Source organism: Abrus precatorius, unplaced genomic scaffold (genome assembly GCF_003935025.1).
Source record: "Abrus precatorius isolate BTA unplaced genomic scaffold, Abrus_2018 Scaffold8, whole genome shotgun sequence".
Lineage (NCBI taxonomy): Eukaryota > Viridiplantae > Streptophyta > Magnoliopsida > Fabales > Fabaceae > Abrus > Abrus precatorius.
In genome coordinates, this window is record NW_020874428.1 from 33,687,989 (window position 1) to 33,701,435 (window position 13,447).

At 29.8% G+C, this 13,447-nt stretch overlaps 2 protein-coding genes across 2 annotated transcripts; both read left to right on the forward strand.

Moving 5' to 3' along the window:
• The first annotated feature begins 3,435 nt into the window (after positions 1–3,435).
• LOC113847028 (glycine-rich cell wall structural protein 2-like) lies at positions 3,436–4,170 on the forward strand. The gene has a single exon (XM_027475858.1). The coding sequence runs from the start codon at positions 3,462–3,464 to the stop codon at positions 3,936–3,938; it is 477 nt and encodes a 158-aa protein (XP_027331659.1). The 5' UTR covers positions 3,436–3,461; the 3' UTR covers positions 3,939–4,170.
• Positions 4,171–6,914: 2,744 nt separating this feature from the next.
• On the forward strand, positions 6,915–7,391 carry LOC113848355 (glycine-rich protein 5). Its single transcript, XM_027477829.1, has 2 exons — positions 6,915–7,182; positions 7,252–7,391. The coding sequence occupies exons 1-2, from the start codon at positions 6,915–6,917 to the stop codon at positions 7,389–7,391; spliced, it is 408 nt and encodes a 135-aa protein (XP_027333630.1).
• The last annotated feature ends 6,056 nt before the right edge of the window (positions 7,392–13,447 follow it).

Sequence of the window (13,447 nt, forward strand, 5' to 3'; positions counted from 1 at the left end):
TTTTGTTGTTCTTCTCCTTCTGTACCTTTGTATATTTTGGATCTTCAAACCATAATTTATAATAAAAAATAACTTTTAAATTGATAAATATTCGGAGGGCAAGTATACCTATCGAGAAGTAATAAAGGGTTCTTAAATTAAGTTCCTGAAATATCGTCCCACAATAATTGATTTTCAATTACTAAGAATTTTCTAATTCAATTATTTAAGCTTCAAAGATACGAGATTAATTAAAAATAAGAATTTATAAAATCAATTATAAAACTACGAGTAAGAAATACAATGCACGCCTTGGTTAAACTTATCGGAGAGGAACCTAGGGCATATGGATTTTCTCATTCAATCCTTTATGTTATTTTTCTATTTAACTCTAAATTCAATTTCCTTGTGATTATCAATCATTCATATGAATACTATTAATATCCAATGGTCATGCAATATTAATATTATTTTCTCTAAATTAACATCCTCAATGGTCATGCAAGACATTAATTTAAGAAAAATTTAAGAGCCTACAAATTTGTTAATTTAATAACAATTAAAAGAGAAATATTGGTTTAGTCCATCTAATCCTTTGTCATGTTTTACCCTATAAATCTATTAATTAACCGAGGTAGGTTGCCTAACGATATAATTAATTAGGATTAAGAAAGAAGCACAATAAGATAAAATATAATCACAAAACGGAAATCAAATTTAAATTCAAATATCAAAATTTCATAAATTCATGAACAATAATTTTCATAACCCTAACTATGGATTACTCATGCTAAAGAAAATAACTAAAACAATCATAAATAAAGACATAATCAAAAGAAATAGCAAACTAGAGTGTGAGATGTGTTTCCGGTCTTTAAGTACAATCGCTTGAAGCTTCAAATCTCGCCAAGCATGTGCCAATGATCCTGTGCAAGAGAGACGAGATCAGATGTATTCTAGAGCTAAAGCCAAGATGTAAAAACGGTTCCTTTTACGATGTCTGGGATCTCCCTTTTAATAGGGTTTGAAAACCCTAAAGATTCTTCATAATTAGGCTTCCCGTAGATGAGCACGGCTGCGCAAGACATTGAGCACGACCGCGCTTAGGCTCGAAACACTCCCGTGCTTATTGAATGAGTCTGGGCGTGCTGACTGCTGCGAAGCTCTAATCTTCCATCAATTTGGGCCCAGAATGCACCCAAAATCCACTTGCGACCTCTTTATACCAAACTGCATAATTAATATATAAATTAATATAAAATTCAAATAAAATAAAAGTCGAATATGAATATATGGACTGTAAAAGAGGACCTAATTACAGACTTATCAATAGAATATTGAATGTCATTTTAGATCTTTAGAATTCTCCTATAAACTCTATTTATAAAGTTAATAGTTTTTAGAATTAAAACATTCATGTCCACTCTCACCGTCTGAATTCTTTATGAAAATGAGGTTTTGTATTGATACATTGTTCAATACTTTTTTAAATCTTTCTCATGTCTTCTTTGCACAAGGGTCACTTTTGCATCTTAGAATTTTGGCAACATTCGCTTGAGACAAATTTTCTAACTTAAGTGTAAATTCTAGAAAAAAAAAACTTATTTGAGGTAATTCATTTAAGTGGTAAATAAATTGTTAAGTCGTGTAATACAATACAATATTAACTTAAGTGACAAATATCAGCTTAAGTTAATGAGTGTTAAATTAAGCAAATTTTGACAAAATTTGTTGGTTTATCATTATCTATATTTCGCTTAAGTGAACAATTGTGACTTAAGCAAAAATTACAACAAATGAATTCCCTATATTTTTTTTCTGATTTAACAAAATCTTTTTAGTCATTACTCTTATTTTAATAAAACTAAAGTGTTAATTTTTAAAATGACTGGAATAAGTATATGATGTTTTTAAATTTATAAAGACTACAGTTGAAAGTATAACAATCCAAAGAGAGAATGATTATGCAGACTTAGAGTTTAGGATAGATTTTGGAAATTAGTTTGCATACTACTAAAGAGAAAAAAATAAAGAAAAATTAAAATAAGAGAAGAAAAAATTGGACAAAACTTTTATTAGATCTTTAAATTTAGATATCTCTTTTTAGACTTTTATCAAATAAATTTCAACTAGAATCACTCAATTTATTATTGAACTTTACATTGAAAATATAAAATAAATTATTGAACTTGTTTCAAAAACAAAGATTGAGTGAGTTTGATCTGTTTTAAATATTTAAAAGATTGAAAGAATGTTTGATTTGCTTTTTTTAAAACTGTTCTTAATTTTTTAAAATAAATTGTAATACAAATTTTTACTATAATTTATTTTTAAAAATCAAATCAAATATGCTCTAAGATCCTCTATCTATTAAATTTATTAAAAATAGATTTTTAAATTTTGTTATAACAAATTATTTTACTAACTTATTTAAATTTGCAGTAATTTTTACTGACAAAAAATTATGTCATGTGTCGTTAGAAATTTATCAATATTTTTATGAAAAAGTGAAATTCACTGTAGCACCTATTTATTATACAATATTTATTTATATATTTCGGCTTGCCTAATATTTAATATTTATCTTCTAGAACAAATATCTCAATCTTAAATAAACAAATAAAATTTATCAATAATTTTTTTTATAATTTCTTATAATATCTTCATATTTTAATTCACTTAAAATAGACAACTTAGACAATTCTTTATTTTTTTTCCTGACAAGCGTAGATCAATAAAACATTTTCCAACATATTAAGATTCTTCAACCGCTCGTTGAATTTCAAGAAAAAAAAAAAGTACGGCCATCAACTAATGAATCCAATAGAACAATTTGGACATTGATTTGTCCCCATTATGACGCTATGAGAAGAAAACTATTCTTAAACCCTCTCCTAATAATAAGCTCGAGGGACACAGTAAAAGTGAGCAAATCCTCAAATTCAAATTGGAGAGTGGCACACTTTCATAAAAAAAATGATGGATACCACAATATTAGGAGAGTGGCACCTCTTGCAAAAATAAAGCATACCTGATCACCCATATCCGGCCATGAGCTGGCTGCACAAAATCATTATTTTATAAACGAGCAAAAACACCATAGTCAACAATAATAAACAAGCCTTTCCTCCTCCACTAGGGTGAGAGTGGCCATTATGGGTTTGTACTGTATTGGCACTTGTCCTCAATCATGTGACGTGCAAGAAGCTGAAGCCATGTCAACCACAAGGTTTTGTCCATCAAAATCCAAGACCGCCACGCCAACCTCCCCACTTTCTAGTCTCAAAGATAAAATAACCCATTTATCAGTTCACACTTTACTCTATACAAGTTTCACACAATCATCAGCACAAGGCATTATAAATACTCGAAAACCCTCTCCTTGAAGGCATCATCAGAGTTGCACCACACTGCATATATATATATATATAGCTTCTTTACCTACATTTGCATCGCTACTTTTCAAAGCTACATTTCACAGCATGGCTACATCCTGGTCATGTTGTTTACTAGCACTGCTTCTTTTTATGTCTGTTATTGTATCAGAAAGTAGAGTGGCAAGGAAGGACTTGGGTCTGGATCTTGGTGGGTTGGGGATTGGAGTGGGAGCAGGGTTGGGCCTAGGCATAGGAGGTGGCAGTGGCTCCGGAGCTGGAGCTGGAGCAGGGTCCGGTTCCGGTTCTGGTTCTAGTTCTAGTTCAGCGTCAAGTTCAGCTTCTTCATCTTCCAGTTCTGGGTCTGGCTCTGAAGCGGGTTCTTATGCAGGCTCGTATGCAGGTTCCCGGGCTGGATCAGGATCAGGCAGAAGTCAAGGGAGGGGAGGTGGCGGTGGCCGTGGTGGTGGCGGTGGAGGAGGAGGAGGCGGTGGAGGTGGCGGCGGTTACGGTGGAGGTAGTGGTGGGGGCTATGGCGAGGGCTATGGACATGGTGGGGGTTATGGTGAAGGAGGTGGTGATTAAGGAAATGCTGGAATAAAATATGGTTTACTCAAATGAAAGAAAATGATCTTTTTAAGTGTTTTGTGTAATAAATAATTAAGTAGTAGATGGTCTCTGTACCCAAATAATAAACATGTAAGGTGGTGGACCCCATCCTGTGTGTTCTATTGAAGATGAATCAGTTGGGTTTCAGTTTGAGCCAATTTGCTATTAGTAGTTCCTTGATTCCAAGTCTGCCTGGCTATTTCATGATTCCCATTTTTATTTGTAATATGGCATAACTTTAGTTTGTTAAATTCAGATAAAAATGTTAGCTTGATTTCTATACCTAGACCAAGTTTAGACTTTTGTTACTAACTAAATTCAGAAAAACATGATAGACTTATGCTAGTTATAATTACACTTTGTTGCACGCAGGAAATTTGAATACACGTACGACCGCATCGACATTGGACATACGTATTTCCAAAAGCGATTCATGTATGAAGATTAATTAATGCCTATATTTGTCTATTGTCTACTAAAATAAAATAATAATTCCTTAATCAGGTAATTTGCTCTGATTATACTGATCATCTCCCACTATAACCAATAATAGTACTAATGTATGTTTTTGCTGATATCAACAATATGAGCTATCATGCTGGGTAAGGAAACCCCAAACATCATCAAATGACGCCTGCCCTAATATACCAGATTGGAGGAAAATAGGCCTTTAACTCAAAAACAACATGCTAGTCACTTCATCTTCATTCATGTGAATATTCTGATTCCTTATTTGTTTATGTGAGGCATCGTGGAGGAATAGTTCATACAATACACTTTTAAAAAAAGATTCGCTATAACAAATACACTGCATCAAAAACTTGCTTTCGGGGAATTTCTTATCCATGAGTTGGCGATGAGAATGAAAGATATATGTGCCCGGAAGAATAATATATATTTTCCACTTTCTAACTGGAAGAGAAAAGGTCGCTGCTGCATATATTATATGGAATTTACTAATTAAACCCATAGCATATATATGTGATGCTTTAAGTTTGCACTCATATAAATAGCAGCGACTTGAATGTTATATACGGTAGTCTGATTTGTTCGTCAATTAAAAAAGATTTGCTAATTGCTATCTATAACAAAGGCACTACATAAAAAACTTGCTTTTAAAATTCATTTCTTCCTCTCCATGAGTTTGCGATGAGAATGGAAGGATAATATATCTTTTCCACTTTGTAACCATGAAGAAAGGTCGCTGCAAGCACTACATATTATGGAACGTGCTAATTAAACATATAGCAAATATATGTGAAACTTTAAGTTTGCACTAAATATATATAGCAGCAACTAGCAAGATGTATGCTAGTCTGATTTGTTTGTCAATAAAATAGGTTTATCATAACAAAGACACTACACCGAACACTTCCTTCTTTGGTTCTTCTAGTCCATACGTTTGCGATGAGAATGAAAGATATGTATGTGCCTAGAAGTCATCTTTTTTACTTTCTAATTTGAAGAAAAAAGGCCCCTGCTACGTGTGTTATGAAATGTACTAATTAAACATATAGTGTGCGAGGTGCATGATAGAAGTTAATGCTGATCTTATGATTATATAAACAGTCAAAAAGATTGTTTTACTCTTGGGGTGGGTTTAGTGTATGATTTTTTTAGTTTCTTGATAATTAAACTTTTTGAAAATTTGTTTTTTCTACACGTTAAAAATATATTTGATATGTCTTAAATATTATAGATAATGTAATATAATAGTTCTTAGAAATATTGTGATAGTGTTTGATTCTAATTTTTTTTTTTTGAGAATATTAATGTTTTTTCAAAAATATTTCTTTATTTCTTATGATAATTAATAAATTTTTCTTATACTATTAACTAATTTAAATTTTTAAGAAAATAATATAAGACAGTTATAAAATTGTGCGTGAAAAAATATAAAAAATAATGGCCTATATATATATATATTTTATTTTTTTTCATATATTCATTTTTTTAAATGCTAAATAAATAAATAGAGAAATTTAACTCTGTGTACTTCGAACTCGATGGTTAGACGAAATTTTTTTACAAATTTTACTATAATCTGATTCAATTAAATTCTATTAATTGTTCTATATTTTTTGTTAAGCCCGATCAAGTCCTATAAACATCACAGTGATTTGGGTTTGACAAAACAGCGAAAACTTCCAGTCAAGCACCAAACTTCGATAAAAATAAAAAGTCTTCTTCAGTCTCACTAGATCTTTCCTTTAAGATAAAGCAAGGTGGCTTTTCTAGATTGTTCTCCTAGTATCCTCTACATCTTGAATAAGTTTTTGTGGCTAGCAATTAGGAAAAAATGTCCTTTACAGTTTTTTCTTCTTGAATTTGAATTACGTGCCAATCATGTATCCCACTATACATTGTGCTTGAGTGAGTGGGGATATGCTGCTATTAATGGCCTGATCAGTGATCACCCCAATAATAACAAATAATATATAAACTGCACATCCATCTTTCTGCTATATATAAACTTTCACTTAGAATTAAAATTAGTGTTATGGTACATATAATTTTGTTTAAACTTTTCACCAAGTGAATACAAGATGGTTCAAGTGCATAGCATGATCAAAAAAGTTTAGTATTCTAGTTCAATCCTTATAACTAAAAAGGGGTTTGATTTTTACTTATAATAATCTTTTACTGATAAATCGTCTATAAAAGCCAACATATTGAAATGGAGCAACTTTTCTTCAAAATTTTACAAATTTTTAGGTGGTTTATCTCTGGGCCAAAGGCTGCAAGTGTCACCCCCACTTCCTATAGTGTCCCAAAACGCACGCCTCCTGCTTTTACACATGCCAATGCCGACCTCCCTAATTAGCTATCTATCCTCAACTATAAATAACATGCATCTGAATATGCTTCTTCCAGAGCTTCCAACCACTAATATTAGCTGAGTTTCATACCCTTTTTGTGTTTCATTAGTAGTGAGCATATTGATCCGGGTCAATGGCTGCTACAATGAGGGCCTTAGCTCTTGTTGCTTTGCTTGTTGCAATTAATGCTATAGCGTCTGAAAGTAGAGTGGCAAGAAAGGACCTGGGTTTGGACCTTGGTGGGGTGGGAATTGGGTTGGGTGCTGGGGTTGGAATTGGACTTGGTGGTGGTGGTGGTGCTGGCTCTGGTGCGGGTTCAGGCTCTGGCTCTGGCTCGGGCTCGGGCTCTTATTCAAGTTCTGGTTCTGGTTCTTCATCAGGGTCAGGGTCTTCTGGAGCAGGTTCTGAAGCTGGTTCCTATGCAGGATCGCATGCTGGATCTGGGGCTGGGTCAGGCTCATCCGGAGCAGGTTCCGAAGCCGGTTCCTATGCAGGATCTCATGCTGGGTCTGGAGCTGGTTCAGGCTCCTCTAGAGCTGGTTCTGAAGCAGGTTCGTATGCAGGGTCTCATGCTGGATCAGGATCATATGATGGTGGAAATGGAAAGTAAAATTCTGCGTGTAAGTTGACAACATGAGATAAAGATCACGTGGCGCGAAAAGAACATGTCGGTGTCATCACTATGTTAGTTCACTAGCTAGAATTTCTCTTTACAAAAATAAGTTGGTGTTTCCTTAAGCATGTCCATCGCGTTTTTTTCTTTTTTGTTTATTACATGGAATTTCATACAAGTGAGTCATGGTTCTTCTTGCCATGTACAATGTGCAAATATTATCCTTGTAGCGTTGGATGATCAAATTTTGCATACGTGCCTGTTGCTTAATGTAAGAGTGCCTGCCTAATTATTTATGAGTCCTTCTATTAACTACAAATTCGTTTTCACCCTTAAGCTAAGATTTCTAATTTTTATGTGTAATGCCGGGGAAAGGCATTTATAATTTACGAGTATAAAAGCAACATTAAAAAGTTAAGCCATAGTTAAATTAAGAAAATTTTAATTATAAAAAATTAAATAAAAAGTTAATACAATTTTTAATCACTAAAAAGTGCTATGAAGAAACAAAAAAGTTATCTATAAACTAATAAGATTATATTTATAAAAATTGCCAGACCTATATCGTACTGCGATCTCAGGTAAAAAATTAACGATTAATTATCTTGGTCCATTGCGCCAATGAGCGAAAAAAGCCTTTTATTGAGTGCACTTCTAGACTCTCCACTAGTTTGTATTTTCATCTCAAAATTCCAACTAGCTTTCCCTTCGTTTTCCTTTTCTTTTCTCTGTCCGGGGGATAAATACTGTGTTAAAGAAAAGGAAAGTGTCACAAGTACCTAGAGATTAAGAATATGTTTGTTTATATTTAAAAAATAATAATCTTTTTTAAAAAACAAAAACTACAAAAGAAAAAACTCTATTTAGATATGAAAATAAGCATGCTTTAAGAACCCTTTAATTGTTTTATATTTAAATAAAATTAATTTTAAAATCATTATTTTTAACAAGTGAAATGTTTTTTGTATTAACAAAATGTACAATTTTTGTTTCAACTTTAAAAAATACAAAAAACTTATTGTAAAATATGATAACCCTGTGTGTTACGAGAGAGAGATTGGTAACTTATCCGTACCTATTTTTTAAAAATAGTATTTTAGTAAGATAGGTATTTTATATTCTAAAAAATATATATAGTTATCGCTTACTAACATACTCATTCTAAATTATAAGTAGATGTATGTTAACCATCATACATACTATTATACATCTATAATTTCTTAGTTAGTATAATAGCACAATATACTTTGATATATTTTGAGAAAAAACATAACTATAACTTGGTAACATACTTTTCCTAAAAAAATTTAGGTTTATATTAACAAATCCCATACATGTATATACAGGTGGGGATCAATTTAATTGAGAAGAAATATTCAACTTAATAGCTTTTTTTTTTTTTTTTATCAAACACAATATTTTTTTATTAATATTAATATTCTTCTGCCAACTACAAAAGTGGACAATTGTCCAAGGTTTCAAACCTTAAAAAATAAGCCTAGTCCAATTACAGGCCCAAATTATAACTATACCCATGCAACCATGAAGCAACAGCACTGCACTATAGGCCGGATTCTAATTAATTCAGAGTAATTGGACCCAAAAAATTAAAAGGAGGAGGAACTACACCTAATAAAAAACATTTTTTATTTTAAAAAACTGCTAAATAATATTTTACGGGATGTATTAAATCATACGTGTAAGTTATACAATATTTCACACAGTGAGTCTAAAAATATTTTAACTCTGACCCTTTCCAAACCTAAAAACTAACGGTAATAGATGCTAAAACTTTTAATATAAATTTATTTTACTTGGAGGTTAAAATAATGTTTTTAATACAAAATTTTAATAGAAAGGACAATTAAGAAATTTGATATTATGTTTTTTTTTTCAATAGTCGTATATATTCAGAACTAAAACAATAAATCAATGTTCTGACAAAAATAAATAAAAAAATGTGTTACTGACTCTTAATGTCTGAATAATGATCACATTGTAAGAGCAAGTTGTCGTAATTTGTAAAAAATAAAATAAAAATTCTACACTCAAAATTATATTCATTTCACGCATAATCATTTTGTATTCATATTTTTCCGGCTTCTTAGTATTACGACGTTTGGATAGAGAAGAAAACGTCATGTTAAAACGCAGAATCTTCCGGATTTGATTCGAAGCAAAATTTAAGTAAAATTTCCTATTGCTACATAAATAATATCTTCGATCATGACTTAACAATTATAACTATAGTCGGACACAATTAGGTGGTACATAGACGATTTCACGAGCAAATATTTATAAGTGTTAGTCAAAATAAAAATAAACAAGTATTTATAAGTGTGATGATACATTCTCGTCATAATTTTTAGGTTTATTATTTGTTAATTAATGGCTCGAGACATTGGTTACTAAAATCCTTTTTTTCAATCCAATAATTTAAGCAACAATATTATCCTAAAATCTGTATTATGAATTTAGTCTCCCCTGAAAGCTTGTGGATATTTGTTTATTTTGGATTTAGTAACTGTAGAAGAAGCATCGTGGAAGTTTCCAAGGTACAGCCATATATAAAGAGAACATGTTCCCATGATCCGCCAGCTAACAAAACCATCACCCTCACCGCTTTTTCTCTCTGTTGGCAATTGGCACATGGAGGATCGCATATTAGTCAAGGTAAGCGGCAATGAAGTCAAAAAAACAAATGTTGCTTTTTAAAATTTATTTAAATTATACAAATTCATTTTTAATGTTACTTTCTATCTTTTTATAATAAATGAATAATTTATAAAGTTTAATAAAAATAATTCCATACCATATATTTATATCATACTTTAAAATATATTCATTATATTAAATGATCAATTAGTAATTTATATATTAAATATATATAATAAATAATTTACTAACAATTTTTTAATAAATTATATAATTAAAATTTTTATCTTTATTTCTATATTTAAAATAAAAATATTAATAACATTTTTTATTAAAAGAGTCAACAGTATTAATTTTTATAATTTGCAAAATATTATTAACAAATTGATGTTCAGTTGAAAGTAATGCGTTTGTTGATTTGCTGTTTTTTTTTGGGCCAGTGCATCGCTGCTATTTTTCAGAAACAAACAATCTTCCATAACTTTACTTTGTTGCATGTGTAATTCTTTCAATAAACATTAATTATATAACCTTAAGACACTAATTAAAAATTTAAAAAATTATTTTTAATATATTGAACACAATTTTAATAAATATATTAAATATTGACACGTGCTTCCTTCGTTTTTTATTTGTCCCCTTTGCATTTTTTTTATTCATCCGTTTAAAAGTTCAAATGATAATTAATTTTTAATTATATCATTACTTGTGCTTGATTTTAACAATATTTTACACATCTATCGTATAAATGGTAGAAATAATAGTAAAGGCCATATTCGAAAGTTGAATTTTTTTTTTATAATGAAAATAAAATGCTGTTCTATTTACTCATCCATGTACTCCTCGATGGAGAATGAATTGGGTCAACATAATTTTAACTTGCACCATAATCAGGTCAGTTTACCAATTTGAAAAGTAGTTGACTCACCATGGATTTGCAGAGATAAAGTAACTGTACCCAAATTGACACCTCTAATCATAGTACTATAACACATGGTTTTTATAAGGGGAGACTCTTCGTAAATCTTACGTAAAGGAAAGAGAGAAGGAATAGAAAAATAAAAAAAGAGTAGAACATAAAATTATTTGCATATTCACAATTTATGCACAATTCACAAACTCCATTAACTAAACTAACTCAAAGGAACTGGGGTACATATGAAGCCTCAGTTTCATGCATACAACCTAGCATACCGTGAGTTGGGAGTCGTTTAAATAATCGTGTCAAATTTATTTGAGCGCGCAAAAAAAATCAAATTTTAATTGATTATAATAACTTTTTACTTCATTTTAAATATAAAATATTAAAATAAATAAATTTAATTTAATTTTAATAATTGTTACAATTCAATTTATAACATTTAAATAATATCAAACTTATAAAATTGGTGTTTGACTCATTTAATTGTTAATATTAAACTTATAAACCTTTTGTCTGACTCATTAAAACAGTTTAATTTAATTTTAAATCTAAACTTATTTATTTAATTATAAAAAAGCATACATTTGGTAAACCGAACTCAAATAACTGAATTCATGTATCCCGTTTGATTACACATATGCCGATACACGCATCTATAAGTCTAGATAATCAGAACGCGTAGCGAGGTCACCAATGGCTACTGCAGGCATGCTTTGATTATAGGAGAAGCTTTGGATTACGCATATTTTTTTAATATAAAAATAACTGGCTAGTAAGACAAATTTGTTACTCTGTTTGAACAAACAAATTAAGTGTAACTGAAGCATAGGGGAGAGGTGTAGATATTAAAAAATTTAATCTGTTTAATTAAAATGATCACTTTCATGCATCCAACGATTATTGTCATCTTTATTCTACACTCCTTCCATTTCAAATTAAATGATATTTAAGATTTGTATGTAAAATAAAGATTTCAATCAATATATTAATTAGTAACATTAAATTTTTATTAAGACTCTGACTCACAGTATTTTAAAAGTATTACATTCATTATTCATTTAAAGTCAAATTAAAATAAAAAAACAATATTTCATTAAAGTCTTAAAATGTTGCTTAATATAGCTTTTCTTTTACTAAAATGATACTTCATTTTAAATAGAAAACGCTTTGATAATTAGTTCCACGCAATATTATACACATACAATTTATAGTTAAAAAGTTAATTTAAATATATGTTTTAATTATATTTAATATTTTTATAAAAACGATTTATTAATATTAACAAAAACCGAAACTAAAATTCAAATGCATGAACTGTGGACATTCTCATTTCCTCTATCACCCTCGCCCCTTTGACTTTGTTAGTGGCAATCAACTAAAACATCCTGTAATCATTTTTCCGCCGCGGGGCAAACTAAATTATACCTTTGACAGATATGTATTAAAAACAATCTTTTTAATTTTATATTTTTAATTCATTTTATACGGAATTAAATTACTTAATTTATAAAATAACCTTTTATGTTATACTTTTGTTCTTTAAAAGATCAATCATTTATTAAAAACTAGAGTTAGGAACAGTACACGGGTTTGCTCTTTCGTAAGCAGCCAGTGGTCATGGGCCTCATGTTCCTTGCCAATCCCATTTATTTCTTAATGTTTACGCTTCGCATTCTATTTTTAAATCTTAAAATTATGGATATTTAAAGAAAACCGGATAAAAGATTGCTTGGAAATTGATTGTTTAGAGAATAAACGGAAAATCGTCGAGATTGCATCGCATTGACATAGAAGGGGAAAATTAGAGCATGAATATATAAACCAGTTTGTCTTGATTCAGTGTTTATTCAATGCAATTATTTAATGAAACGCGGGGAACCAAATAAATAATATTATTCCTTAACTTTTGAATTTTTGGGAAGAGGGCATGTAAAATTTTATTAAAGGTACATGTAAAAAAGTTAGGTGAAATTTTTTTTATCATATTGTGAATATTTTCACTTGATCAAAATTACTGTAGACCCTAAAAATAAACTTTGGCATGCAAGAAATAATCCTATTCAAATAGAATAAGACTAATATGGTAATTGCATATTTAGAATTTAAATTTAAGACCATTAATTATCTTAAAAATAATTGTATTAATAATAAGTTTTGAATTAAATATAGAAAAAGAATAAAATGTTCGATTTATAAATATTTAATGATACGGATAATGATGTAAAAATAATCACAATCATCCTTTTAAGTAAGTTCTCTTAAAATTAAAGGTAAATACAATAATATTAATAAATAGTTATAGCTTTCAACCAAATACAATAATTAAAATTTAAAGCAATATGCACAAACACGAAGAACTTGGCAGTTAATAAGAATATTTGAAATTTAGTTAAAAATTATAAAACTACGAATTATGTTTTTTAATTAAAATTTTGAAACTGGCAATTATATAAAAAAAGTCCTTAAGCAACTAAGT